The 27,255-nt window shown below is 36.6% G+C and overlaps 5 protein-coding genes across 6 annotated transcripts in view; 1 reads left to right on the forward strand and 4 right to left on the reverse strand.

The window, feature by feature from the left end:
• Nucleotides 1–5,732: 5,732 nt before the first annotated feature.
• LOC129809628 (uncharacterized) lies at nucleotides 5,733–6,674 on the reverse strand. Its single transcript, XM_055859586.1, has 2 exons — nucleotides 6,354–6,674; nucleotides 5,733–6,292 (listed from the first exon to the last, which is right to left on the reverse strand). Exons 1-2 carry the CDS (start codon nucleotides 6,570–6,572, stop codon nucleotides 5,816–5,818), a joined length of 696 nt encoding a protein of 231 aa, XP_055715561.1. The 5' UTR covers nucleotides 6,573–6,674; the 3' UTR covers nucleotides 5,733–5,815.
• A 1,908-nt stretch (nucleotides 6,675–8,582) lies between these two features.
• LOC129810213 (uncharacterized) lies at nucleotides 8,583–9,478 on the reverse strand. The gene is made up of 2 exons (XM_055860537.1): nucleotides 9,209–9,478; nucleotides 8,583–9,152 (listed from the first exon to the last, which is right to left on the reverse strand). Exons 1-2 carry the CDS (start codon nucleotides 9,419–9,421, stop codon nucleotides 8,706–8,708), a joined length of 660 nt encoding a protein of 219 aa, XP_055716512.1. The 5' UTR covers nucleotides 9,422–9,478; the 3' UTR covers nucleotides 8,583–8,705.
• A 345-nt stretch (nucleotides 9,479–9,823) lies between these two features.
• On the reverse strand, nucleotides 9,824–10,794 carry LOC129810208 (uncharacterized). Its single transcript, XM_055860533.1, has 2 exons — nucleotides 10,474–10,794; nucleotides 9,824–10,407 (listed from the first exon to the last, which is right to left on the reverse strand). Exons 1-2 carry the CDS (start codon nucleotides 10,708–10,710, stop codon nucleotides 9,877–9,879), a joined length of 768 nt encoding a protein of 255 aa, XP_055716508.1. The 5' UTR covers nucleotides 10,711–10,794; the 3' UTR covers nucleotides 9,824–9,876.
• Nucleotides 10,795–20,912: 10,118 nt separating this feature from the next.
• On the reverse strand, nucleotides 20,913–22,254 carry LOC129804439 (G kinase-anchoring protein 1-like). 2 transcript variants are annotated; one of them, XM_055851744.1, is made up of 3 exons: nucleotides 21,900–22,254; nucleotides 21,114–21,839; nucleotides 20,913–21,056 (listed from the first exon to the last, which is right to left on the reverse strand). In XM_055851744.1, exons 1-3 carry the CDS (start codon nucleotides 22,098–22,100, stop codon nucleotides 21,015–21,017), a joined length of 969 nt encoding a protein of 322 aa, XP_055707719.1. In that variant the 5' UTR covers nucleotides 22,101–22,254; the 3' UTR covers nucleotides 20,913–21,014. The 2 variants fall into 2 exon arrangements, with proteins under 2 accessions (XP_055707719.1, XP_055707708.1); XM_055851733.1 differs by having other exon boundaries at nucleotides 21,114–21,842.
• A 3,216-nt stretch (nucleotides 22,255–25,470) lies between these two features.
• The window catches only part of LOC129800110 (nuclear cap-binding protein subunit 1), a 41,929-nt gene continuing 40,144 nt past the window's right edge, over nucleotides 25,471–27,255 (forward strand). The window contains exons 1-2 of the mRNA XM_055844489.1: nucleotides 25,471–25,657; nucleotides 25,753–27,192. Coding sequence (XP_055700464.1) covers nucleotides 25,618–25,657; nucleotides 25,753–27,192 — 1,480 coding nt within the window. The 5' untranslated portion in view covers nucleotides 25,471–25,617. The remainder of the gene's footprint in view (nucleotides 25,658–25,752; nucleotides 27,193–27,255) is intronic.

Here is a 27,255-nt window from a genome sequence, read left to right on the forward strand (position 1 = left end):
ATTCCAACAATTTTATTAATGGCTCCGGCATAGCTTTTAGATCAGGAAAATTTCATGAAGTCGAAATTGGAATCCCTTTTTTTCTCACACATTTTGCATTTGTCCATCTCACTCTTTTGCATTCTTCTTCTTATTTTAAACATCAAAACGAATTCAATTTAGCTCAATCGAATTTGAAGCGCGAAGAATGAGATAGACATAATGCAAAAACGTGTGAGAAAGAAGGAGACGTGAATTTTAATTTTATGGAATTTTCCTGATCTAAAAGGTGTGCCGCAGCCATAACCAAAGGATTTCTTTTTACCAACATTTTTATTTGTTTTCAATTTTTATCAAAATATTGTCCACAATTTTTTCTCCCTTGCACAAATTTATTCAATACGCTTTTCCGAGTTTTCCACAAAGCGAATTTGCTTCTTGTTTTAATTTTTTTCCAATGCGATTTTTTTTTCAAGCTAGACATTCAATCTCTTTGAAAATCCTCTCTAAATAATAGAAACGGTTGCGAGGAAACGCACAATAGCTCCACAAAATCCTCTTTGACCACTCATAACCCAAATTCGAGTACTTGGAGCTAGGAGAATGCTTGTTGGACAACTGAAGAGGAACCAAAGGGTAACTCATTTGTACATCTCACTGACAATGGTTTCTGGTTTCTCGGGTTTTACGAATCCTTCACTGAGAAAAAAAAAGAGGGTGCGATTAACTTTTTTTCCTCATAACTTTAACACTTTTTAGGTGTAAAAATATATCAACATTTTTTAATGTTAATTTTACACCTTTTTAAGGGTAAAATCAACATGAAAAAGGGTAACTTTAACCCCTAATACACCTAAAAAGGGTAATATTTACACCGATTTCGGATCAATACTGCAGGGTAAAATTAACATTTCCGGAATGTTATTTTAACTTTTTCGGATTTCTCTCAGTGTTGTAAAGGCTTCTTGAATTTCGTAAAACGTTGAGAAGCATTAAGATTAGAGGTTATCACAGATTCTGCTAGATCTTCTCAAAGCTCTTGAGTTTCGTAAAACGTTTTTAAGGCACTTTGTTAGATGGTTGTCCACATGAGCCACCCCTTGCGATGAACTGATCCGGTGTGTGAATTGTGCCCAGTTGTGATTGTAAACATTACAAACAAACTTGCACATGAAATACCCCAACTCTAGCTACTATCAATTCTCAATAATTCGCTTTGATTTTTTCCAAATGTTTGATATGAACTTCTCCATCATTTTTATGAAATCAATATAAAAACGTTGCTTTTTATACTTTAAAAGTTTTATTAACTTCATCCCAGTGAATTACAAAGAGTGATATATATTTTATTTGGCAAAAGGATAATGGAAAACATTAAAATGTGGATTTTGAGGATTAAAATATAGAACACCAGAAATGACAATTTAGCTATTCAATTAGGAAAATCCAGCATTTTTTCAATTAGGGTAAGTGTGCCAAATTCCGGCCAGCTTGCAATTTCGGCCACCTTTTTTGTTCCTCGAATTTCTATGAATTTTTAGTTTTTACATACTCAAGAGATTATACAATGCAAAAGAATAACAAAAAATATAGCTTCGACAAACGAGATGACGTGAAAAAGGCATTGGAAGAATTCCTGAAGGGCAAGGAACTATGAGAATAAAGGTGTCCGAAATAGGGCACCAAAGCTATGTCTACATTTTTATTCATTTTAAAATGTATGAAAAATGATTTTATAGTAAATAAAGACGATAAACTGTCTACATGGTTTCAAGCAACACTTCTTAAGTAGAAGGAATAAAGAAAATCAATTTCTATTAAACATATTACATTTCAAACTTGAGACTTTGGCGCTTGCATGCAACTATGCCGAAATTTGGCATACTTACCCTATGGCCCCTACAATCATTGAAGTTTATTCGGCCAACGTATTAAAGCAACTGCCCAATTGTAATCAATAAATAGGATTTAATTTAGGCCAAAGTCTCAATAGAATAATTAATAATACAATTTTTGAATAATTCTCATTTAAAGTATTAAATAATTGACATTAAAAAATTCGATGTCGAAATTTTTTCGCCCATAAGGTGTTTATAAACGAAATTTTCACTTCCGAAACATTATCCGAAAATAAAAGGAACCAGTAGACCGTTTTCGAAACAGATAAAGAAGAATATAGTTGGACTGACTTATGGGAGGAGGTCACTGAAGAATCCAAGCCGAAATTTCATACCATTTCTCCACTAATCCGATTACAAACTTACAGACAAATAAAAAAAATATTGGAAAAAGATAAATCCCTTGTACAAGAACTTTGCAGATTCATACCGATTAGGACCAATGCAATCAGATTTAAAATTTAAAGAATTTTCGAAAAAGTCCAAATTACCCAAATTGATCGAAAAAGCTCCACAGAGTAGTCGAACTTTGATCTTCGAAAATCAAAAATGGTGGCGATTTTTTTGCATCATCATTCAGGAAGGGGTCATTGCCCGTTCCGATTTTCTGAAAAAAGCATAGCACTAAAAATAATTGAAGAGTACTAACATTTACCTTACCAGGAGGGGAATTCTGTAACGCTCTGGCAATGCCATATGACAAATTGAGTTCGAATGGTTCGAATCATAGGAGAGCTTTTTCGAAAATGTTATTCTATAGTCGTAACATTGCCATTTTAGCTCACGTGAAATTGTCAGAAGTCACATATTTGAGATTTCTGGCAATTAAAATGACAATGAATGTTGTTAAACGAATCAACCAAGACAGACTGTATTTGCATACTATCATTAAGTAAAGGCATTTCATTAAAAAATCAGTGAATTGCATTTTCGAACTCATATGATATGACAAAAAAAGCTCGAATGGCATTGTCAGGTTTCGAACTCACGCGTAACAATGCCACGAAAATTACAGAATTCCCCTACAGGGCATTTTTTGCAGAACAAAACACCTGTATTGACTGTTGAAAGCTTTTTTATGAGCTTTTAAAAAAGCCAAAAAATCATTCTATTAAAAAAAAACATTTTAAATCTAAAAACATTTCATCTGGGTTATTATTCTCAAGAAAAACTCAATTTTATCGGAGAAAAGATATTCAGATCCATAAAAACATTTTTGTACAATTAGTGTGGAATCACCAGTTCTCGCCAGTGCCCCACTTCTCGCCACTTACGTTGAAATCGCTATTTTTCGCAATTTATGAAATAAATGAGTCGCAATTTCTTTGTATTGTTTCTGCTTCTACGCATACAATCGAAAAATAATAATTATTCGTTTTGGATTCACGATTTTGATCACTTTTTAGAGCAATATTTTAAGCAAGTGCATCGAATCCAACATCTCTTACCAAATGTACTAAGTGTCGTCAAATTTTCATCAGGCCAAAAATACCTATTTGGGTAAATAATTTGTCTATTGAATATTTAATTGCACTTGTGGAATACATAAAATTTGTATTTAGTCAATTAATATTTCATTTTATATTATTTTTGTATAAAAATGAGGCATGGCGAGAAGTGGTAATATTCTGGAATTGATTTTACCACCTGTCGCCATCTCTTTTCAATAGGCGACGCTAACTTCACTTCGTACATTCTCAGTTGTCAAATCTGCATTGTTTACTTTCTGCAAAAGCCCCATAATTTGATTTCTCAAATAAAAGTGAAGAAAAATCATTTAAAGAGAGCAATAATAAAGTGATCACAAGGAAAGAGAAATGGTGAATGTATTCTTTTCATAGCATTGCCTAAAATAACCGAGTGTGGTTCTTTTCAAGTGGGTGGCGAGAAGTGGTTACAAATTTTACAAAACTGGCGAAAAGTGGTAAAAAGTGGCGACGAAATGGTTATTTTTGCATTATTAATAAAAATCAGTTTTTTAAGTAGTCCAGCGTTATGTTCTAGGATTATTGTTTTCACGTATCTAGTGCCAATACATCTAACTAACTTTGTGTCAAATTTGACTTATCTTGTAACAAGGATTCAAAAGTTATGATTAAATGAATTTAATTTTTTCCTAAACATGGCGATAGCCGGTTATTCCACCCTATCTGTCTAAATGCGGTCTTGTTCTGAGAAATGTAAGCTGAGTTTCTGATTAATTTGTGAGTTGGATTCAAACAGCTCCATATAAAAGAACGGTTCTAACCATGATATTGCAACACTTAACCCAGAGGTGTGCAAGAACCGTTGAAACCGAATAAACGTCAAAATTGTTCTGGTAGCGTTTTGATAATTGACGTACATGTTTCATTTGACGTTTATTCAGTTTTAACCGTTCTTGCACGCCTCTGACTTAACCTATCCACCAGATTGGCATAAGGTTTTTCGCAGTTGGGTATCAACCAATCTAGCCCTTAAACAACTCTTTTTCACAATTTTAAGTTCGGACCAGTAAATATCGCAACCACTGAAATAAAAAAGCGGATTTCTTAATTTTTATATCATCAATAAGAGCATTAATTCAGTATCTACAATCTCATCAAAATCGACAACCCAGCCAATTCCTTTCTCAATATTGGCTTCTAAAGACGGGGACCATTAGGGAACTTATTCTGGGTCTGTCCGTTTAATCAGGACTGGCCACAGGTCAGGGTTTACTTCGAACCTATCCTAGAGGCCGATAATCCCAAGACAATCTCTTTCATGCCTCCCTACAGTCTCCGAAGGTTTCAAGCCCGTTGTCCAGCGTGGCAGTAATCTCTCTACAATATGTATCTGTTTAGGCTTCCCAATCATTTCATTATCATTGTATCTCATTGTAAAGTAAAATGTCAACAAACTTTTTTCAAATAATACTGCCACTCGAATTAACTCTTTCGTCTCCTTTGAGACTCTGGGTACCCATGGAAAAAATAATTTTTTTTAGACAATAAGTATGATAACTAACAATTACAGATTGCATAAATTCGAACAACAATTTTTTCTTAAATTTTCAAAAAACTTGTTCAAACTTTATGGGTACTCTCGTCCCCAAAAATCAAGAGGTCAAATGTAAGGTTATCCCGCCAATGCCCGCCATTTGCTTTTTGACATCAACCTTGTAAGAAAATTCTAAGCGGGAGCGACATTTTTGCCAATATGGCCGACAATTTTGAGATTTGGCAGCGAGGGAGATTGCTTTCAAGGAAGTTTTTCCTATTCTTCCTGATTTTGGTTAATTCTGATTGTCCAGGAAGTGTCTTTTATGCTTTTGAGAAAACTTAATGTGTCTGCAATAACATCGTGTTGAAAGAAATGTGTTTTAAAGTGTTATGTGTAAAATATTATGAGGAATCTGTTGACAAGCAGGAGCTGGGTGTCTTTTTTTAGCACTTCCTGGACATCCCACAAGATACTGGTAAATAATTCTTCTTGTTTTAGTTATCAACATGGTACAGGAGTCCTTTGACACGCACAAATAGTTTACAAAATCGATAATATTGGCTTTGGGAAAATTGAAGATTGTATCCTTTGCGTTCTTTTGGGGACGAGAGTACCCATGAGTTTTCCAATTTCGCAGAGGCGGAGAAAATTCTTTCTCTATAAAAGTATCATATTTGACCACTAAGACTTACAATAAAGTGAGTTTTTCTGAAATTCGTTCGCTGGATATGTTAAGGGAACTCCCCTATCCCAGGGAACCTGGGTAACCTATACCTTTTTTTCAGAATTTTAACTTCCGAATTTTACCATACAAATTTGTCATATGACATTGTCATACTGTTACAGAATTCCCCTTCTGGTCTTTCTAAAGAAATAAAGCCTATTTTATAAAAATTTGTAATTTAATTTATTTTAAATAATTCAAATTATAAAATCTCTCCCTCCTTTATTAAGTACTCCTTCCCATGTTGTTACTATTTTTTCATTGTCCTGACAGCTGAAGCCAGGTCGCTTATGGACTCTGAGAGCACCAGGAAAGCCTCAGATTGCAATCGCATTGAATGTGCCAGATTCTCGTACGCAACGGTCTGGCGTTCTAGCATTTCAATCATTTTCCCATTGACATCATTTTTCTCGCACTGAGCAGAACTCTCATTGTTTGATGTCTCATTGGGATTCGTGGGCGTTTCCGGGGCATCCTGAATTTCCAGCTTCACAATATTTCCTGGATTATTTGTCGGAGAGCCATCTAGGGCGAGGAACAGTGGTTCCCTGGACCTTTGTGACTGTAGAGTAGTTGACGATTCTCTTTTGTATATTATCCATGGAGCATCATCCACGACTTCCTCTACATTGGGGTCAGGAGCAGCCAATTGAATATCCTCTACGGGTATCTCTCTAAAGGTTTCCTTTCCCATTCTCCTCCGGAGGAATTGCATATCACGCCAAGACTGAGAAAGAACTGTGATGAATTAGGATGTCCGGAGACTGGAAGATCTTCCTTTGACTCACCTTCTTCCACACCATCCATGACTTCTTGGGTCCTGGAACAGAATTGAGGATTCGTCCCATTTCCTGCCAAAGTTCTCTCGCCTTGACAAATGTAAATTCCTTGTCGTATTTCTTGCCGTTCAATTCGGGATGTAAATCCATGAACTTCCACATTTGTGCCTTCTGGATGTCTGTCATCCTCCTGCACTGCTTCTTCTCAAGAGCCGACATCCTGTTCATCTTTGCAGAAAGGTGTTTGAACACAAATTAAATCAAAGCTACAAAACGTCTTGGTTTCCACAAATTTCTGTCACTCGATTTACGGGAAAAGATTCCACAAAGCGTGATAAACGAATGGCCGACATAAAAACGACTACGTTCGGTTCGAGTGGTTCTTTTCTCGAAGGGCTACTCATAAAAATAAAAAAAACCTACATTTTTTTTTACATTTTTTTAATTTTTACTATTTTCAAAATTTCTTTTCTATTTTCAAAATTTCTTTTCTATTTTCAAAAAGTAGTGGAAATTAAATTGTATAAAAGTTTAATTACATTTTTTAATGTTGACTGAAAAGAGTAGACGCATTGTAGCCAACTGTACCACTTTCAGAAATCAAAAACCAGAAAGAATAGAGAAGGTTTTCCACAAAATTAATATAAACTTCAAAGAAAAATGTTCCTTGTAAAATCCTTTGTAAAATCCCTGTAAATATTTACGAAGTTAATTTCAGGGTACAGTAATGAGGAGGTATGAGACCTATCGTTATAAAAATCTCAATATTTAATAAAATATTATAAAATTTCATCGAGATTGCTTCTGAAACATTGAAAATATGATTTGGTCAAAACATTTTTAATTATAGCTCAAATCAGGGAGCATCGAGGAAGGAGTAAGACCCACCATTAGAAAGGTCTCCACCTCAGCTACAATGTGAAATTTTACAAAAGTAAAGTACAGTAAAATCTCTTAAATCTGAAATCTAAAATTCAAACGACGTTTGGATTCAAAATGTCAATTGTGGGGTTATGTTAAAAAATTGGTATTCTGGATTAACGAAAATCATATTTATGTGCTTCTTCCTGAATGTTTACATACATTATGATCGTATAAAATGAAAAGGAAGTATGTTTACGACCAAAACTTGCCAGAAAGCACGGCAATTTGATTCAGAGTACAATTTAATCTCACATAAATTTCGTTAGTTTTGAAAAAATCGTTCGAATTTGGGAGGTGAGAAATGTCAAAATACCCCCCGAGCGTTCGAATTTAGAAGACTCTACTGTAGTGAAAAAAATGGTCAAAGTCCTCAATAGCCAAAATTCCGAAAAACAAAATACCAAAGAGACAAAATTCGGAAAAAAATAAAACCCCGAAAACCAAATTACATGGAGGATAATGTGTGGAATAATTTTCCAAAACACAAAAGATTTTCCTTTGACTCAAAAAAACGTGTATGCAATCGTGGGAATAGCAATTACAATTTTAAGAATCCGGGATTTTGGCTTTCAGGATAATGATCTTTTAGGGATTTTGGTTTTTCGGAATCTGGTCTTTCGGGATTTTGCCCTTTCGGACTATGGCATTCCGGAATTTCGACTCTTCAGGGTATTGCCTTTCGAGATTTTGGTTTTCCACATTTTGGCTTTTCAGGATTTGATTCGGGATTTAAGTGTTTTCAGTGTTTTGCCTTTTCGGACTATGACATTTCGGAATTTCGACTTTTCGGGATTTGGGCTCCTTCGGGATATTGTCTTTCCGGATTTTGATTTTTCGGGATTTTCGCTTTTTGAGAATTGGCTCTTTCGGGATTTCGAGACATTCGGGATTTTGGCTTTCGGAATTTTGACCGGAACCCATATAGTTTATCTCTTTCCGGACCGCAGCATATGCTGCAAGCCAATTTCACCATTTTTTAATCAAAAATATCTAAGCTCAGGAATTAATTGAGGTCCTACAAAAAATATCTTACATTTGGACATCCTTATAGTTTGTAATCATCCACAAGAATCGGCTTTTATCAATTCTAAATAATTAAAAAAAATTGTTTTTCATAGAATATTCATATGCTTCTTTGGGTACTCAGAGTCCCAAAAGAGACGAAAGAGTTATCTGAGCGAATATAAAATATTCTTTAAACAAATCCTCTTTGTTCTCCACTACAAACACCAGTTAGAACCATTTGCGTTCCCCTCCAGAAGTATAAGCTTAAGTGTAAAACTTTACTCCCATCAACTGAAATGCGACTTATTTTTCATCAATTTTTATTAATTCGGAGAAAGAATTATAGAAATTACATCGAATTTGTGGAGATCGGCTTTTAATGTTCTAACCTTAGTTCAAAAATAAGATTTGAACGGTATTGACGCCATTTTTTTAACGGTTGTTATTCATATTTTCCACGACTGTTGCCAAGTTCTTGACGGTTTCCGTGAGTTCCATGAGAGTCTCAGCCTGGATCTGGAGTGCCTGAGCCTGAGTCTCAAAGGCTAAGGTCTGACGCTCCAGCAATTCCAGCTTTTTCTTGTAATATTCGTGCTCGACGTTGTCGTCAGCGTCCGCCATTATAACTTTCTCAATTGTTTCATTCTTCACGGCATTCCCAGACCCTCCTCTGGCCAGGGATGGACGAGCTACGGTAGTAACTCCTCGGGGAGAAATCTTCCTTACGGATGTCTCCCCAATTTGAGTCGGTATTGGATCTTCTTCCATGATAGAGTCATCCCCGTAATCCGCAGTTGAAGTCCCTTCCCCGTATGATGGAAGGGTATCTTTGTAGGCCTTCCCGGTCTTTCGCTGGAGGCACTGCATATCGTGCCAGGACTGTTGAAAATATATATTCTAGGTATTCCTGCAAATTAAATTAATTGCAATCTCACCTTTCTCCAGTAGAGCCAGGTTTTCTTGGGTCCATCCATCCCATTGAGGATGTTCGTCAGCTTCTGCCACAAACGACGCGCATCTTCCATTGAGAAATTATGGTCGTATTTGCCTTTTTGGAGGTGCGGATGAGCCTCCATGAAGGATATCATCCGTTGCCTTTGAAAATCTGTGATCCTCTTATGGCGCTTTATTGGAACCGCGTAGTTCATTTTGGAAAATATTCTTGAACCGCACGAAATGAACACTTCCTGACTGAATTATACTTTTTTTTATCTTTTCTGTCACCCTTCGGTTTTATCGGCACGATTCCACAGACGAAATGAACGAAGACTTTGTGGAACGTAAACGAATTGCACTCAAGAGAGGGTTCTTATTGTAAACTTGCTGTACTTTGACTTTTTATGTTGTTCTTTTTCTACATTGTTCTCTTGTACTGTCTTTGCTCAGTCAAATCGAAGCTATTAACCACAAAAAGAATTCAATTTTAGACTTTTATTCAATATTTTTGACTTCTCAAAATGCAGATGTGGATCGATGAGGTTTTTTGTAAAACCGTTCAGTGGAATGTTTTCTCTAATTTTTTTTACAACAAATTTCCTGAAGAAAAACCATTTTTATTTCAAAAAAGTTGTATTTCATAATCATTTAAAATAGTTTTCTCGCTTTATTGGATATTCAAATCCTTCATAATGGAATTCAAAGTGTTCACAGAGTCAGAAAGATCATAGAAAGCTTCAGCTTGCATTTGCATGGATTCGGCCATTGCTTCGAAAGCAAGAGTCTGACGTTCCATCAAAAACAACTTCTTCCTGTAGTAGTCCTGTTGTACGCTATCACGATTATCAGGAACCAGAACAACTTCTGTTTCAGTTCCGTTCTGAACATCCAACTTTTTAGGCTCAACAGTTGTCGAAGTATCTCTGCTGGTACCTGCTGAAGAGCTAGGCTGTGGGATCCTTGATGTTCGCACAGGATTTTGAGAAATCTTCCTGACCGAGGTTTTTCCGGTCTTTTTCCGATCACTAAAAGTATCATCCGTATCTAAAGGATTTTCAATACTTCGGTCTCCATCAGAAACCGATTCTTCGGATGATGCATTTTTGGATGAGCTATCAATGTTCAGGAATGCCTGAGATCGACTGTGATTCCCAAGTTTACCTGCCTTCTTCTGCATAATAACTATATCTCGATAGCACTGATAAGAAATTTTCAAAATAAGAATTTCAGATTGTAAAAAATCCCTTCCCTCTTAAGTCCTCACCCTTCTCCATATTTCCCAAGATTTTTTAGGTCCATCGAGAGCATTGAGGATATCAGCGAGTTCCTGCCACAGACGCCGTCCTACATCCACGGTAAAGCTATAGTCATAGCCCCCGGTTGAGAGCCGGGGATGTTCTTCCATGAATTTAAGCATCCGATGCTTCTGAACTTCAGATAGTTTTTTGCGCCTTTGACGAGGTCTTCCGGATGGAAAATCCGGATCATTTTCATTTTCCATATTTTTGGGTGGTTTTTGCAAAAATCACAAAAATTTCACACGCGATTCCAACACTTTTCACATAATTTCCACACTTTCTGTCACCTTTCGGCTTTTGTGGAAACCGACCGGAAAGTTACGTTCCACAGAGCGAGTGATGCACAAACCACGTGCGAAGTAGCAAAGAAGAGAGAATGCGAGAGAACGAGAGAGTTCCCGCCAAAAATCAAAAGGGGTTAGTCATTGAGGATTAGGTATACATTTTTTTAATTCATTTTTTTTTAAAGAAATACACTCAGCTCTTCGTCATCCGGCACTTCGTTATCCGGGTGACAGCTACCAATAACTGGCGGTTGATGTATTCAACATTTATTTTTACTAAACATGAAGTTTCTTCAGAATGAATTAAAGTATTATTATCATTGTATCGAAGTTTTTAATACATAATTGTGATAAAAAATGAAACATAAGCATACCATGAAGAAAATTCTCTTGTTCTTTGCCAGGCAGAAAATAAATTCACACAGCACAAAATAGAAAAACCGTTGATCATTCAAAAAACCTAAATGTCATTTTGTCCCCCAATCAGCCGGATAACGAAGAGTTGAGTGTATTTGAATTCTTATGGCGCTAGCTAACCTTTACAATTTAGTAAAATTCAATTGTTTGAAATTTTACCCTCTTTCTTTCAAATGATATTTGAAATTTCAATTTCAATTAACAGAATGATATGGAATGATATCAATTTGGAAAAGTTTGGTGTAAAATTTACAGTAGAGTCTTCTAAATTCAAACGCTCGGGGGTATTTTTGACATTTCTCACTTCCCAAATTCGAACGATTTTTTCAAAACTAACGAAATTTGTGTGAGATTAAATTGTACTTTGAATCAAATTCCCGTACTTTCTCACAAGTTTTAGTGGTAACATACTTCCTTTACATTTTATATGATCATAATGTATATCAACATATCTACAGTGAGTGTCAATAGTTTGTTGCCTAATGGATGTTTGAGAAATCAAGTGAAAAAAATGATTTATTAATTAAATTTTATGGAAATTCATGAAAAGTTATACATAAAATGGTCAAATATTATAGTTATGAGGCACGAGTACATCTGAAAAACGCTACTGGTAGACCCAGGGTTTCGACTCAGAAAGTCGATAACCGCATTCTAGGTATCTCTGATAGTAACCCCATGATGTTTGCTTCAAAAATTCAGAGTCGGCTGGTTACAGAAGGCATACAGGCTTCAAAACCAACCGCAATTTAATGAAAGTGGTAAGAATAATTACTTGGTTTGCAGGTTTCCATTGGTAAACAAAACCAATCTGGTTAAAAGGTTGTAAATTCACTTGGAGCGTGCTAAAAACGTAAAAATACAACCTCTTACGCAGTTTGGTTTAGCTTACCAATGGAATCTTGCGAGCCAAATACCTATTCTTATATTTTCTTTCATTTTGAGTTTGATTTTCGAAGCATTTGAAGCCTGTATGCCTTCTGTAACCAGCCGACTCTGAATTTTTGAAGCAAACATCATGGGGTTACTATCAGAGATACCTAGAATGCGGTTATCGACTTTCTGAGTCGAAACCCTGGGTCTACCAGTAGCGTTTTTCAGATGTACTCGTGCCTCATAACTATAATATTTGACCATTTTATGTATAACTTTTCATGAATTTCCATAAAATTTGGCAATTAAGCGACGCCGATTCCTTCCAGCAGTATCTCTGGACAATATCCCACCTTTCAACTTTTTGTAATTTGCCATTATAACCTAAATTATGAATTATCAAAAAACTGATTATTTCTTGTTATTTATCATCACTCTTACACCTATATATTTAACATTGACAGCCTTAAAAATGTACAAATGCACCATTTGCCTATCAAATGACATAAGCTCAAAATGTAACCGGTTTACATAAAGTTGGTTGCACGTTTTCACCTTTTTGAATTAGTTTTTTTAATGAGGCAACAAACTTTTGATTTTTCAAAAATGACCAACTTTTGGAAAACAATTATTTTTGATATGAAATAAAATTAATTATTTTTTTTGAAAACTATAAATAATATCTACGGATTACAAGGAACTCATCTGCAAAAAGAAAAATTTGGAAAAGTATTTTTTTCTATCATTTTTTTCACTTGATTTCTCAAACATCCATTAGGCAACAAACTATTGACACTCACTGTATGTCCGATCTAGGCCATGTAATTACCTACATCAGGCCTGAGCTAAAAGAAAAGCCGAAAGAATTTGGTGGTGCCCGTTGGCATTCTTCGAAATGCCGCGAAAATTGCCGAAAATGAGAGGTATTTTTTAATGTGAAAATTGTTTAATTCCTTAGAGTTAAGTCATTTTCACAAGAAAATCCTTTTAATAATTTAGTTTAATACAGTTATTTGGGTTAATTGTTAATAATTGTCGATATTACAACAAAAACATTGGGATGAAATTTTGAGATGGAAGACTCATATTCTTTTGAGCTGTCTCAAAATTCGGGATAGGTTTGAGAGAAATCCTTTTGTACAACATTATTTTGGTTAATAAGGAATGCAAAAGTACATATTACAAGAAGGGACACGACCTGCTAATAAGGATAAAATAGAGAAGAAAATATTTTGTGGCATTTTAGAGTTTTTTTGCAACCGCAGCGCCGCCAGACGTTTGTCAAGTGACTTATTTGTGTCTCTATCTCTCTGTCACAGTTGAATTGCGGGCGATTCAAGAACTTTCAATTTGAAGTGATATTTGCATTTAATTTCTTTGTATTTCTGCAAGATTCAAGTAAAAGGTTGTGTAGTGAACAGCTATCCGTCTTCTGACAAAGATATCAAGAAGACAATTTCTTTTGCCAATTCTTTGCTTTTATGAACTAGAAAATATTAAGCCAAGACACACATCAACTACCTACAGATAATTTTTGATAAAAGTACTCATAATCCTTAATAAATTGAAAACAAAAAGAAAAAATGAAAGCATCATTATTTAAAATAAATTCCAATGTGCCGCCGAAGGAAAATTGGCAAAATTGCTAATAATTTGGAATAATACTCCAAGTGATTGGAATTATTATAATTTTCCACAATCTTCCCGCCACGATGATAACGGAAAGGGGGATGCATAGCAAAAACCAAGCACCCGGAAGCACTGGATTATCAGATTGTGTGCGATTTTCAGTTTGCTCCATGCTGTACGAACACTTTTTCCAAGCCCAACAATAATTCCCAATGACGGAAAATCTCGAAAACATTTCCCTAAAATCTCCGCATGGACAATTTAAAAAAAAGTAGTGTCGATGTGGGTGAAAAACAGTGATGGGTGACCGGGAAAACTGCAAGAGGAATGGTCGATAATCTCCAGCATCAGGATTTCAGCCAGTGCATCACCATAATCGCGATTGTCCTGGAAAAAAATCCTCCCTCTCGTCAAATAATCCTTCGCGCCTCACACAGAACTCCCGCCCCGCAGATTGTGAAGTATTTGTGTGTACTCCTGGCCAAGTGGGTGGGTTTGGGATAAAAAAAATCCATGGTTAGTTATCCATCTATTTGATGATGTTCACGAATGCGTGCAAGAGAGACAGACAAGAGTCTTTTGTCCCACGAACACCACCCAAAAGCTTTTCTCCTCAATTTTCCTCCACAGATTTTTCCGCACTGAATTTTTCCTACGCTTCACATTGACGGTTTTGAAAAATAAAATAAAAAAATCTGTGCAAACAAGGGGTAGACGTCCTACCTCATCCTTCTATTCAACATCACAATAATTCCTTCGTATCCTGCCATCCAACTCACAAACCATTCAAAATATATTTGTTTGTTGCGGTGAAAATTTTATTGTGAAAATATACCATGTCTCTGCATCAACGTAATCCCGTGTACAAATCATACAAGCGTTGTTTTATTGAAATATTTTTCGCACGATCCCACAATTGGGATTGTTTCTGGAAAAGCAGGGCATATGGGAATATCTCAAAATCCTTAGAAAGGAAGAAAGGAATCTCAGCTAACTTCGGCAAAAAGTTTAATTAAATATAATTAGAATCCAGTGAATATAAATAAAACTACTGAGAAAACGACGGTCAAATTCCTGTAATTGTAGTGAGATACCTTAACATTTCAGGAAAAAGAAATGGTTGTAAGAAACATTTGGTTTGTGTCTTTGCTTATTGTTTTCTAGTGACAATAAATATTGACTTTTAATCAATCAGTCGCTCACTCAGAGCAATAAAATTTTGAGAGTTAGCTGAGACTCATACCATTCTGACCTCTCACAGTCGAAAATTCCCCAAGAAAAAAAAAGACTTTCGAAGATTGATTTCGAAAGCCAAAGAAAGATGTTTTTAATTCCCGTTTCGTTCGCATGGTAACTAAAATATTCATTGTACGAATTTCAAAGCAAATAAGGCTCGTAATAAAGTAATTTTTGTTAAAGCCATGACAGTGTTGAATGTTAAACACATTGACAGTTAGACTATAAAAGGCGACTTCAGCCCATAAATTTCAAAGTTGAACTTTTTCTTAAGGGGGTTCCCCTAATTTTACAATTTTTGCTCAAATCGGTACAATCGGTACAAATTTTGCTCAAATCTGGGCCATATTTGGTTCCAGATTTGACACTTGGGTCGCATAGTCCATGTAATTTTTTAAAATTATCAACGACTTTTAGTATTGAAATTGCTCGACGGCTTCCACTTTCTTTGCGATTCTGGTACTTGTCCTCGCCTCTTTTCATTATGGATCACAATTATCCCAACTACTTAATTAAGTTTTCCAAAAATATTAAAATAATTATGACAACATTGAATGTCGCGTACTAAAAAACATAACCTAACTTAAAATCAGTGTTTTGAAATCAACGGTCGATAAATTGTGGACTATAGAGCGATGGTCTATAGCGAGGTTCTACTGTATACAGGGAAAACTGTGGCAAAGTCACAAATCGATAATTTTAAAATTCAATATCTTCCAAGATTATAAAAGATAGAGGCTTAAAAATTTTCCATAGATAGAGATAGCCTCCATAGACCTTATTTAATGTCGTAAATTATGAAAATTTGAACAAGGAATTTATAAAATTAAAAAAAATATATTGAAATTTTAAGCCCTGTTTTTGAAATATTTTCCTTCAGATACCAATTTTTACATAATTTTCCAAAATTGATGCACTACTGGTGAATATTTCCTATATAATTTGGACTCTTTGAATACGATACCGCTATCCGTTTTAACATTTTATAAAGATTCTTTTCTCGGGAAATCCTTTTATTAAAAATTACCATTTGGGGCAAAAAGTAACAAAAACCCAAGCAATTTCCTATGTCTCACGGCGAAAAGACATCTCATTGCTATGTGTCACCACTTGTTGTTGTAGACAGTGATGGTGATAAAGATCCGAAAAAAAATACATAATACGCACAGACCAATTCAGGAAGATAAAAATTCTGTTAAATTTTACTTAATATAAAATATTTATTTTACAAAGAACATAGACTAATTCTTTCCATTATTTTTTTGTTCTGTTTTTATTCTGCACTTAAGTGACATTTACTTGGCAGAGGTGAGCAAGAGCCGCCTGAAGTCGGACAAACGTCAAATGAAGACTATGTACTTCAATGATCAAAATGTCACCTGTATAAACTTATTTTGACGTTTATTCGATTTCTAACGGTTCTTGCCCACCCCTGTACTAATGAGTATTTATTTATAAATTAATAATAAAAAAAATATAATAAAATATTCAATAGAGTAAAATCTACTGAATTATTTCCACTTCCCCTTATAGTAGAACTTTTCCATGGATGGAGGATGAAAATAGTCAATGAATCAAGAGGAAATGGATTCAATTCGATAGAGCACTTATCTAATTTTTCACCACATTACTAACCAATTCAATTCAACCGATAGCGTGCCTGGGAAAATTCAGTGAAAAACTATGGAGAGTTGGAAATGGAAGCCAAAGAGTGAAAGACATCAATTTTCTAATCCGATTTTTGGTGAAAATCAGTGTAAACATTTCCAAAACGATTTCATCCCCCTGTTCCACTCCAGCTCCTGCCTCTCAGCTGTTGAGGATGTAATGTGTTGGTTTTTTTGAGTGATTATTGGCAGAATCAGGAGTTTTTTTCCAGGGGAATGGGAAAACTCCCTCTCAGATGAATTTAACTGGAAAAAATTCTACCAATTCCCATGCAATTTCGAGTGTCCCTTTTGTTGGGATGCTGAGCCAAGAGCTCAGTAAAATATTGGATTGTGTCGTCATTCCCATGGGACTGAGCTAGAACGACTAAAGGGATGAGGTTTAGGGTAGGGCAATGATTTCGATTTAAACTCTCGGTTTTAGAGGAGAAATACCACGGAGAAATTTTTGGTATATTAAAATATGAGCCACAATTTTTCTTGATTCTTCCAGCACAAAAGTATTTTGGGGGGATGAGGCGAGGAAATTGTTAGTGGAAAATGAGAAAGACACGAAGAAGCGCGCATTATTTAATCCCAATCCCTTAGCGAAATAATTTCCCTTATGGAAAATCCAAAAGGAGGGTGCTGGTATTTGATAATGTCGTTTTTTCCTTCCCTCATACCCCTACGCAGGGGTTTTCTCTTGTAAATGGAAACCTAACCGTGTTGAGTGAATTATTATCTTTTGATGATTTATTATTGCCGTTGGGATTTTTCTCAAAAAATTCACGTCAAGAGACAACCAACGTTCACTCATAAATCATCACATGACTACAACTTGTAATTGAATTTTTCTGTGGATTTTTGATTGGCACATTTTCCACCAACATCCCCCTTCCCTTTGGTTTTTTTTAAAGAATGGATTTTCCGCCCAATTTCCTGTTGTCTCCATTTTTTGGCTTTCATTTTAAAATATGCTAAAATTCTCATGAGCCAACTCTGGGGGAATTTGTTGGAGAATCATGATAAACCAAGACAATTTAAGAATTAAAAAACTGGGTTGTTCAGTATTAACTTTAATTTTTTAGTGCATATTTTCAGCGATAATGTTAAAATAAAAAAAAATGTATTGTTCGTGAGAATTGTAAAATTTTACTGTTCTCAGGAAGAGTAATGGCCTCTACACATTGGAAGCAATTTTCATCAAAAAAATGTATTTTTGAAGAAAATTGTCAGCACTGCTGGCATTGCTGTAGGTAGAAATGTCATAATTCTGTCAAAAAATCAATTTTTGACGAACACTGTTCTCAATGTGTAGAAACCTTAAAGTAAGAGAGTTTTGTCCCTACTATTATTTTCCATTCAAATTTAACCGTTTCAGCGGATAATAAAATTCTTCGCGGAAATTGTGAAAAAAAATCTATTTAGGAACAGTTCGTCAGAACAGTGATTTGTTTAGAATCAGTACAATTTCACTGTTTGTGGGAAGAGTTAAACTTTATTGCTCGTGACAACAGTAAAATTTTATTATTAGCAGAAATAGTAAAAAAAAACTGTTTGTAGGAACAGTAACATTTTGCCTTTCGCATGAAAAGAGATTATTTCAGTGCTCATGGGCACAAAAAAAATGTTATTCACAGGAAAAGTGAAAAAAAACACTGTTCGTGGAATAGTAGGCTTTACTGCTCGTGAGAACAGTAAAATTCCATTGTTCGTGCGAACAGAAAAAACTGTTCTCAAGAACAGTAAAAATTAGTTCGGTTGAAAAAGTCAGAACAGTTGAAATCGGTTGAGAACCACAAAAAGATAAATGATGTGAAAGTACTTTTGAGGTACAGCAACGGAAATCATGAGTTCGAGCACTTCGCTAAGCCTAGAACGCTTCATTTTTTTTTAATGTTACTGCTGCCTGAATTAAAAATAGTCCGATCTTAAAAGAATGCGTCTGGAGTGTTTGGACTACTGGGAGGCCAGTGACTCAAAAAATTATTCTATGGTCATTTTAAGGTTATGTTTTGCTCTAAAAAGCCAGAAATGATTTTTTCTGACACTCTCGGCATTAAAGAATGAAAAATTAAAATTAAAGGGAATCTGACTTAAATGGGATATGGGATTATAAGGGAAGAGCACGAGCGATCGGCAGTGTTCCTCGGATAATCAGGTTAATACCGTATCGTTGCTCTAAATAAAATGAACATTTAAAAATTATTAACTATCTTTTTACCATTTAACTCTCATAGAAATAAACTGCATTAACCGCATTAACTCAGATTTAATTTATAAAACTAATTTTCAGTAAGACACCTGATTAAATTCATGACAATCTGAGGTACTGAGTGCAAAGTTTGTAATTACATCTATTTTTTATTACTGTATTGTAAATATTTAAAAATGAAACGCACAGATATAGTTAAATGAATAATTAATAGATTAATTAGCAAAAACAAAAATACCAAAAAGTGTTTTGGTATTTAAAAAAATAGTAAATAAATAAATATATTTTTAAAAATACCTGCTGTTTATATTTTTAACTAAATATGGAGCATGTCTCTTAACATTCCGATCCGTGGTGCTCTTCTTAAAATAAATTAAAAAAAAAAGAATAAGAAAATGGATTTTTTGAAATTGCAAAACCAATATAACCCCTTAAGTAGAAATAAAAGAGAATGAGCATTTGTAAATCTGCAAGGTGCTTTTTTGCTTCAATCTCTGTATTTTCGAAAATACTTTAAATTGATTATTAATTTTTACTGCTCGAACTCAAAGAGAAAGCATTTATATAATCGTTTTTTCTTTCAACTTGTCACTGTTCTTTAGCTTAAACGGTAAGAGATATCGACTTCCGGTCTCCGATGACTCCCAATAAAATAAAAATATCTCTAAACGTTTTTAGATATCCTCTTCAAAACTATGTTTTTTCGGTTTTCTCAAAATTGGCCCAAGCCTTTTCAATGATTTTCGAATATGATTCAGAGGTAGACCAGACGAACATTTCGCCCAAATATACCTATGACCGGAAAATTCAACATTTTGAAATACAGGAGATCAAAAGTCAACCACTTTGAAAGGTTCATTTTTCAACGGATTTGGTTAAATTTGGATTTATTGGAAAGGTATTGAAATTTCAATCCCGGCTGCATCAAAATCTTAATCGGTAATGAACCGGTTAAGTACCAATTTTTTGATTTTCAAATCCTTTTGTGATTTCTGAATCAATTTGATCTCTAGTTGGATCAGTAAGCACCGAAATATCATGCGAAAAGTTAATTCACGCGGGGCTAGTATGCCCCAGACACACGACTTAAGCCGAGAGATTTCTTAGTTAGTGGAAAACTGATAGGAATTTAGTGAAATCATCATTTTGCTTATAACTACGCTAAGCTGTCTCCCGGCTTAAGTCGTAAGTGGTCTAGGGCATTAGATACTTTATCTATCGATTTATTAAGGAAATAGAACATATCTATTTTCGATCTTGTAATTCAGGAAATTCAGGCTCTCCCCTTAACTTTCTGTGTGGATAATTTGTGGCGCCCAGCAACGAAAGAGTTCCCTGTTCGACCTGTCGCGACGGTGGCGGCCTCCCAAATGTTCAGAAAGTGGTGGCCATCAAAGAACTATTGCTTCAACCGCGTTCGCTTTTTCCCAGCCCGTAAGGATTTACATTGGACCGAACCCTGTTCCGAACGCGTTTGCTGAACGATGTTCAAACAGGGAACTTGCGTTGCTGGGCGGGAATCTTTAAATTTTATTTTTCATCCAAATCGAAATCTAGTTCCACGACTTCCACAAGGTATTCGCAGGTAATAGAAACCTTTTAATTGTTTAAACCTTTCAATTGTTTAATGTCCTTTTTCAAATAATTATTATAACTTTTATAGAGATTTTCTTCAAATAAACTAAGAATTAAATAAAATAAACCTTTGGATTTGTTAATTAAGAGCCCCTTGAGTGATAAATGCGTGGAAAACAATCAAAATTCATTTCAATTAATTTTTCCAAGGGACAGGAAAGAGATAAATTCTGCATCGGCGGCAAATGGTCAGTGAAGTGCGAAGGAGAATTTCGATGACTCTGCCCAAATCCCAAATGCACGTTGGAAATTAATAAATCATCGCCGGACAAACGACGCAGGACGGGAAAAATAGAGTCCGATGGCTTTTTTCCTCAGTCCAGTAGCCGGAAAAGGTCAGAAGGGGGAAAAGTGTCGCAAGAAAGAGAGAAAATGTCAGAGCAGGAGGAAGGGGAGGATAATGCCAAGAAATTTTCCTCACCCTCCGGATCCGGGAAATTAAAATGCAAATGAGAAAGTGGAAAGGGTTAATTCAATCACTTTACTGAGTATTTCACTTGTGGTACAAAAGATTACAAGACAATGCAAAAATACTTTGACTGGAACTCCGGGAAGAGCAGCCCTGGGATTCAGGCAGCAGAGAAGCGAACGGATTTCTTCATTCCGCCATTCTGGAAAGATTTTGGTTGTTTTGAGCTGAAAAGGGATGAGTTTCAGTGACTTCTCACCTTGATCTTCGATCCATCTCCCTGATTCCTGGACCTCTCCTGCTCCAGGAGCACATGGAGATTCCCAATTTCGTGGTAAAGTTCCACCTGCTGCCTCTGGAGCTCATCAATGCGCTTCAGGAGGGACTCAGTCGTGGGATTGGCCAATTGTACACTAATCAGCTTACTCTGCTCCTCCAGCAACTTCGTGGCGCCCTCGTACTTCATCTGCCACTCCGTCACTTCGAGTTTCAGAGCCACCACCGAAGCTTCGAGAGCTTCAATTTGTCGCTCCTTGGCTTCTTCCTCGTCGGCGGGATTTGGACTTGGAGCATCGTCGATCTTTATTACAGTCTCTGGTCCACTCGCCGAACACCCAATCATCCGATACTGCTCCTTCCGGATGATTTCCCTGACTCTCTCCTCGATCTCTCCGAAAGAGAAACTTTTCTCTTCCCCTTCAGTTTTCGCCGGCTCCTGCCCATCGGATTTGGCCATAAACTCCTGCAGGGAGATCTTCTTCGGCTTCTTCCCCTTTTTCCCAGCCCCCTCATCCCCTGCAGGAGCAGCTTCAGCCTTCTTTCTCCGATTCCCTTCCTGCTCAATTTGCGAAAGCAAAATTGCTTCTTTGAGATCCTTCTCGAAGATCTCATCCACCAGTTCAGCATCCCTCGCCTGCCAATTTGACCATTGCTTCTCTGTAATGTGCTCCTCCTTCTTCTTCAGCTTCCTCTCCAGCTGCTTCTGCTTCTAATCCCAGAAAATCCCGCTCAAAAAAAAATCCCACCCAAAAATCAAGAAACTCACCTTTGTTGGCATTTGTTCCTTCTCAGGCTCTGGCTTTTTGGGCTTCTGCACCTCCGGAGGACCCTTCTTCTCCCTCGCCTTCTTCGGTTTGGGCTTCTTACCGGGATTTTCCGCATTTTCCGGCGGCTTTTTGGATTTTTTGCTCTGATTGTCGCCCACGAGTTGCAACACGGAAAATCTACTTGAAGTTGTAAAGGACATTCTGCTGACTACTTCCTGTCCCTCAAATACCTTCCTTAGGGAACCACAGATGGGAAAATTGGAATAGAAAACACCTGAGAAAATGTGCAAAAAGGCTCACAAAAAACGCGAATGAAAAATTGGAAAAAAACTTTGAAAGACCGACGCCACGGGAACTACTTTCAGATGGCGCTGAAGGCATTTGGGAGGTTCCCTTGGTTCCCTATAAAAAATGTATCAACATTCTATGGAAGGTTGGAATCTTCAGTTCGTGTCTGAGGAATTGTACCTTTCTCATCCGTTGAATTTCCACCGAAAAATATTGTTAACTAATTGTCGCTTGGATCAACAATTGCTGTAACCAAATTGTATCGATATAAGAAAAAAAAGTTAGGTCACTTTTTGGTGGCAAATAAATCTTGATTGCAACATTTTAAATTACAATAATTAATTAAATTGAATATTGTACTGTAATTAATTCATTAATTAATTAACTACAATATTCCCTGGGTTCCCTGAAAAAAATACATGGGTTCCCCACGACCTCCCTGAAAAAAATGTATGGATTCCCTGAAAAAAGTATATAAGTTCACCGAGTTCCGTGAGAGTTCCCTGAAAAATGTATCGGATTCCCCGGGTTCCCTGAAGAAATGTACGAGTTCCCCGTGAGTTCCCTGATATGAGTTCCTTGAAGAATGTATGATTTCCTCGAGTTCCCCGCGAGTCTCCCGTGTTCCCCGTGGGTTCCCTGGTCAGATTAGCTCGAGCTCCTCGAAATGAGTTACCCTTGATATTTTCCTGCTCTTCGGGTGCCTCCAGGAGCTTCTTAATCTGAGGATCCTGGTTGATATGTCCTCGGCGCCTTTTAATAGAGCCACCAATGGTTTGGTAAAGAACCTTGGGCATTAAGACATAGTTAAAATTGGATTTGATCAGTACAGTGCCCGCTTTGTAATCCGGATGATTGGGAGACAAAATGACAGATGCCCGCTTCGTAATCTGGATGGATTTTTTGAATTTGTTCAACGATTTGAAAATACAATACAAAATTTTTTTTGTTGATTTTTTGTAGAATTGGAATAAGAGTTTTAAAGAAGATTAAAAAGGCATAATTAGAGAATTCTACGCTATTGTACTTCATTTTTTCCACAAAACAGCACAGGACAATTCATTTTCATTGCTGAACTCACATGCATACCTAACCTCAAAAGTATTTCAAATGTAACCGTCGAGAATTCGTCAGGATTACGTCGATTTAAATTAGAAAGCGGGCACTGTAAACTTCTGGCAACAATCATTGCTCCACTGGAAAAACTCTGAAATTTTTTTTGGAAAAAAATCATTTAAAAGTACAGTATACTCTCGCTAATTCGTCTCTTTTAAGATCAGACTACTTTCTCATTCGGAGAGCAGTTAGATTTGAAAAAAAGTTTATCGACATTTTTCAAGATTTCGAATGAAGCAAATATGCTCAAATTTGCCATGGTTTGTCTTAGTTATGATGTAATTTTGCATAATTAATGGGTTTCCATTAAATTTTCCGTAAGTATGAGTATTTAAACTTAATATGAGTATGCAGATGAACAAGAAATCGTTCCATGTCAAACAATTTGATGCCAGAATTTCTCTTTAGTTCGGGTAACATTTCGGTCCCAAATGCCCGAATTTGAGAGAGTAAAGTTATTTTTTCGGACAGAAAACAAGTTATGACAAGATTTAACAATTTTTTTATTGGAAAAAATAATTTTATCTTACGTCAATGACGTAAAACACCTTCTGTCAAACTGCAAAAAGCTTCTTTTTGATAATTTTTTGTTCCAGTTTTTTGAAGACCCCCTTAGTCACTTAGGATTGGTATGGGACAAAATCAACAGGACATGATGAAACTAAGCAGTTGAAGACTAAGACTAAATTGAAGACTAAGTTGGAGACTAAGCAGTCGGTTGAAAACTTGTTTTTTTTTCGACTGTAACACGGAAAATTGCACACTTTTGCCTCTAACAAAAGGAGATTTTTAGCCCTGGGAGAGGTTTAAAAGGCTTGTATATCGGCTATATGAACAAATTCGTCTAAATGGTGATAGGATATTGTCATTTTCTTGGAAATTTTTTGGTTGTCAAGTTCCATTCCCTTCAAGACCTTGATTAATCTCTTATTTTTGTTCTTTAACTCTTTCGTGTCATTAGGGTCATATGACCCGGGGAAAAACAATTTTTTTTGACTATTTACATTAATTGAAATCTATCGATTTGTGCGCGACATCATAATAGAAGGATGTAAGATTTTTGGCTAATTTTCTCAAGACTCCAGATATTCAGTAAAAGAAAATATTTGAGATCAAAAATCACTAATTTCAAACTTTGTGAAATGACTTTTCTTTTTCAAAATTTTTTATATTAATTTTTTTTTCAGCAAAAAGTTCTTTAGAAACACAAAATAGAATATCCAAAGATTGTATATTGCATATATTGATATAATAAACTATACTCTCAATTTTTCAGAAAAGCGTGTAGAATTTTTCGGGTCATATATTGTCATATATGACCCTCTTTTCGGCAAGGGTAACAGTGTTTTCGTCCCAAACCTATAGCGAAATGTAGTTGGGACATTGTTTTTCTTTGTGAAATGCAGGTGGAACATCTTGCTCCTGGACATTTCAATATCCCATGAATTGTAACATATTTTGAAATATTTTAGAGTATTCTGCAAGCGTCTCATATTGTGCAATTGTATAGTGTGTGAATAAATATGTGGATAAGTTTATTTTTGCCAAATACCACTCAAAATATTGTGACAGTGACTGTTCAAGGGATTACCAGGAAGATTCCTTGAACACCAGGAGTACAGTGTTCATCAAGACAATCCAGTTTGCCATGGTTTTGGCCAAATTAGTAACTTCAAGCAAAAAAAACTCTTAAAAAGCCCGTGATATAGATTTTGAAAATGGTATGTACACTTCCCTTGAGGACAACAGGGTCATATATGACCCGGGGTTTTTCCGAGTTTTCACGCAATGGAAATTTTTTTTTCCTCTCTGAACTATTATATTTGATCATAAAGCATTAGGAAAAACTCAATTTTACATGAATTCATCTGCTGAATAAAAGAGTGACGCGAAAGAGTTAGACATTTTCTCAATCATTGTAAATAGGTTAATAAAGTTATTAATTGAATTTCTAAAAGATATTTACCTGTAATTGAAAACAAATCCCCTGGAACCAAATTTATTGAGAGGAGCTATAATTATTGCCAGCAATATGTGAATTAAGCGAAAATCACAAATTATGTACCAAAATTGTTTTTTTTGTGTTTCTAATTCTCAATCTTCTCCGTGGAAGGATGGGACAATTCCGCTGTTGTTTCCATGTTGATTTGCATCGCACAATGCAGTGCAGATGCTGTTTTTATAGGGTTCACACGAAGTTGACAGCGTCCCTTTGCAAAACAATTTTTTTAATCTTTGCCTTTTCCGAGTTTTTCGCGGAAAATACCTTGCGAAAAGTGATAAAAGTGCGTGGTAATCCTGGAAGGAGACACTATGCTGCGTCGGAGGGGGTATGATGATGAAGATATGCCCGGTAAGTGGGGAATTTCAGGTTTTTCCTGCTGGATCGGGGGAGCCTAACCTCAAAATTTGTTTGGGATTCTGGGTGAAAAAATGGACATTTTTTAGAGCGAGGCCGGAAGCGTCGCCGTGTATCGGAGTCTCAGGAGGTGGAGGATCGCCTGGAGAGTCTGATTATTCGGGTGGGGGAGAAGAGTACATCGTCCCTTGAGTCGAATCTCGAGGGATTGGTGTCTGTGCTTGAGGCGGATTTGGGGGCATTCAGGGCCCGGATTTTGCGCATTCTCTCAGATTGTGCCATCCGGATGCCGGAGAAGTGTACAATTTACACGACACTGGTGGGTTTGCTGAATGCTAAGAATTATAATTTTGGCGGGGAGCTGGTGGATTACATTGTCAAGACATTCAAGTCGAGCCTGAAGATTTGTCGTTGGGATGCTGCTCGGTATTCTTTGAGATTTTTGGCTGATTTGGTGAATTGCCATGTAATCTCGGCCACATCGCTCCTGGCACTGTTGGACAATATGGTTGATGTGTCCAATGAGGATACTGTGCCTCAGGTCAGGAGGGATTGGTATGTCTTTGCGGTGCTGTCGACACTGCCCTGGGTGGGCAGGGATTTGTATGAGAAGAAGGAGACGGCACTGGAGAGTTTGTTGGTGAAAATTGAGGTTTTCTTGAATAAGAGAACAAAGAAGCATCACAATTCCCTTAGGGTTTGGTCAGTTGATGCTCCTCATCCTCAGGAGGAATATCTGGATTGCCTCTGGGCTCAGATACGGAAATTGCGTCAGGATAATTGGGCGGAAAAGCATATTCCTCGGCCGTATTTGGCCTTTGATTCAATTCTGTGCGAAGCCCTTCAGCACAATTTGCCCGTGATTCATCCTCCGCTCCACCAGGAGAGCAATACCTATCCCATGCCCTGGGTCGTTTACAGAATGTTTGACTACACTGACTGCCCGGATGGGCCAATTCTTCCCGGAGCCCATTCAATTGAGCGCTTTTTGATTGAGGAGCATCTCCATCACATCATTGAGACTTACCACGTCGAGAGGAAGGATTGTGCTGCCCATCTCCTGAATTTCCCGTACAAGAGCAAGATTCCCCTGGAATATTGCATTGTGGAAGTCATTTTCGCCGAACTCTTCCACATGCCAACGCCCAGATACCTCGAAATCTGCTACGGATCCATTCTCATTGAACTCTGCAAACTGCAACCGGCTACAATGCCCCAAGTCCTAGCCCAAGCCACAGAAATCCTCTTCATGCGAATCGATTCCATGAACACTTCCTGCTTCGACAGATTCGTCAATTGGTTCTCCTACCATCTCAGCAACTTCCAGTTTCGCTGGTCCTGGGATGACTGGGACAGCTGCCTCCTCCTCGAACCCGAACATCCTCGTCCCAAATTCATCCAGGAAGTTCTGCACAAATGCCTCCGACTCTCCTACCATCAAATGATCAAGGAAATGATGCCCGAAACATATTCCAGGCTCATTCCCGTGGCCCCGGAACCCAGCTACAAATACTCAGCCGAGGGCGCCGGTAAGTCACTTCCGTATTCTCTCTGCTCTTCATTGAGAAATTTGTCATGGGAAATTAATTTCT

This window comes from Phlebotomus papatasi, chromosome 1, assembly GCF_024763615.1.
Source record: "Phlebotomus papatasi isolate M1 chromosome 1, Ppap_2.1, whole genome shotgun sequence".
Taxonomy (NCBI): Eukaryota; Metazoa; Arthropoda; class Insecta; order Diptera; family Psychodidae; genus Phlebotomus; species Phlebotomus papatasi.

Excerpts from the sequence above, each read along its gene's own strand:
- LOC129809628 (XM_055859586.1), bottom strand. The coding sequence starts at position 6,572 with ATGAACAGGATGTCGGCTCTTGAGAAGAAGCAGTGCAGGAGGATGACA. Across the intron at positions 6,293-6,353 it reads CATGGATGGTGTGGAAGAAG|TCTTGGCGTGATATGCAATT; the intron begins GTGAGTCAAAGG and ends GTTCTTTCTCAG.
- LOC129810213 (XM_055860537.1), bottom strand. The coding sequence starts at position 9,421 with ATGAACTACGCGGTTCCAATAAAGCGCCATAAGAGGATCACAGATTTT. Across the intron at positions 9,153-9,208 it reads CCTGGCTCTACTGGAGAAAG|TCCTGGCACGATATGCAGTG; the intron begins GTGAGATTGCAA and ends TATTTTCAACAG.
- LOC129810208 (XM_055860533.1), bottom strand. The coding sequence starts at position 10,710 with ATGGAAAATGAAAATGATCCGGATTTTCCATCCGGAAGACCTCGTCAA. Across the intron at positions 10,408-10,473 it reads CTTGGGAAATATGGAGAAGG|TGCTATCGAGATATAGTTAT; the intron begins GTGAGGACTTAA and ends ATTTCTTATCAG.
- LOC129804439 (XM_055851733.1), bottom strand. The coding sequence starts at position 22,100 with ATGTCCTTTACAACTTCAAGTAGATTTTCCGTGTTGCAACTCGTGGGC. Across the intron at positions 21,843-21,899 it reads AGGAACAAATGCCAACAAAG|AAGCAGAAGCAGCTGGAGAG; the intron begins GTGAGTTTCTTG and ends TTCTGGGATTAG. Across the intron at positions 21,057-21,113 it reads GAGATGGATCGAAGATCAAG|AATGGCGGAATGAAGAAATC; the intron begins GTGAGAAGTCAC and ends AAATCTTTCCAG.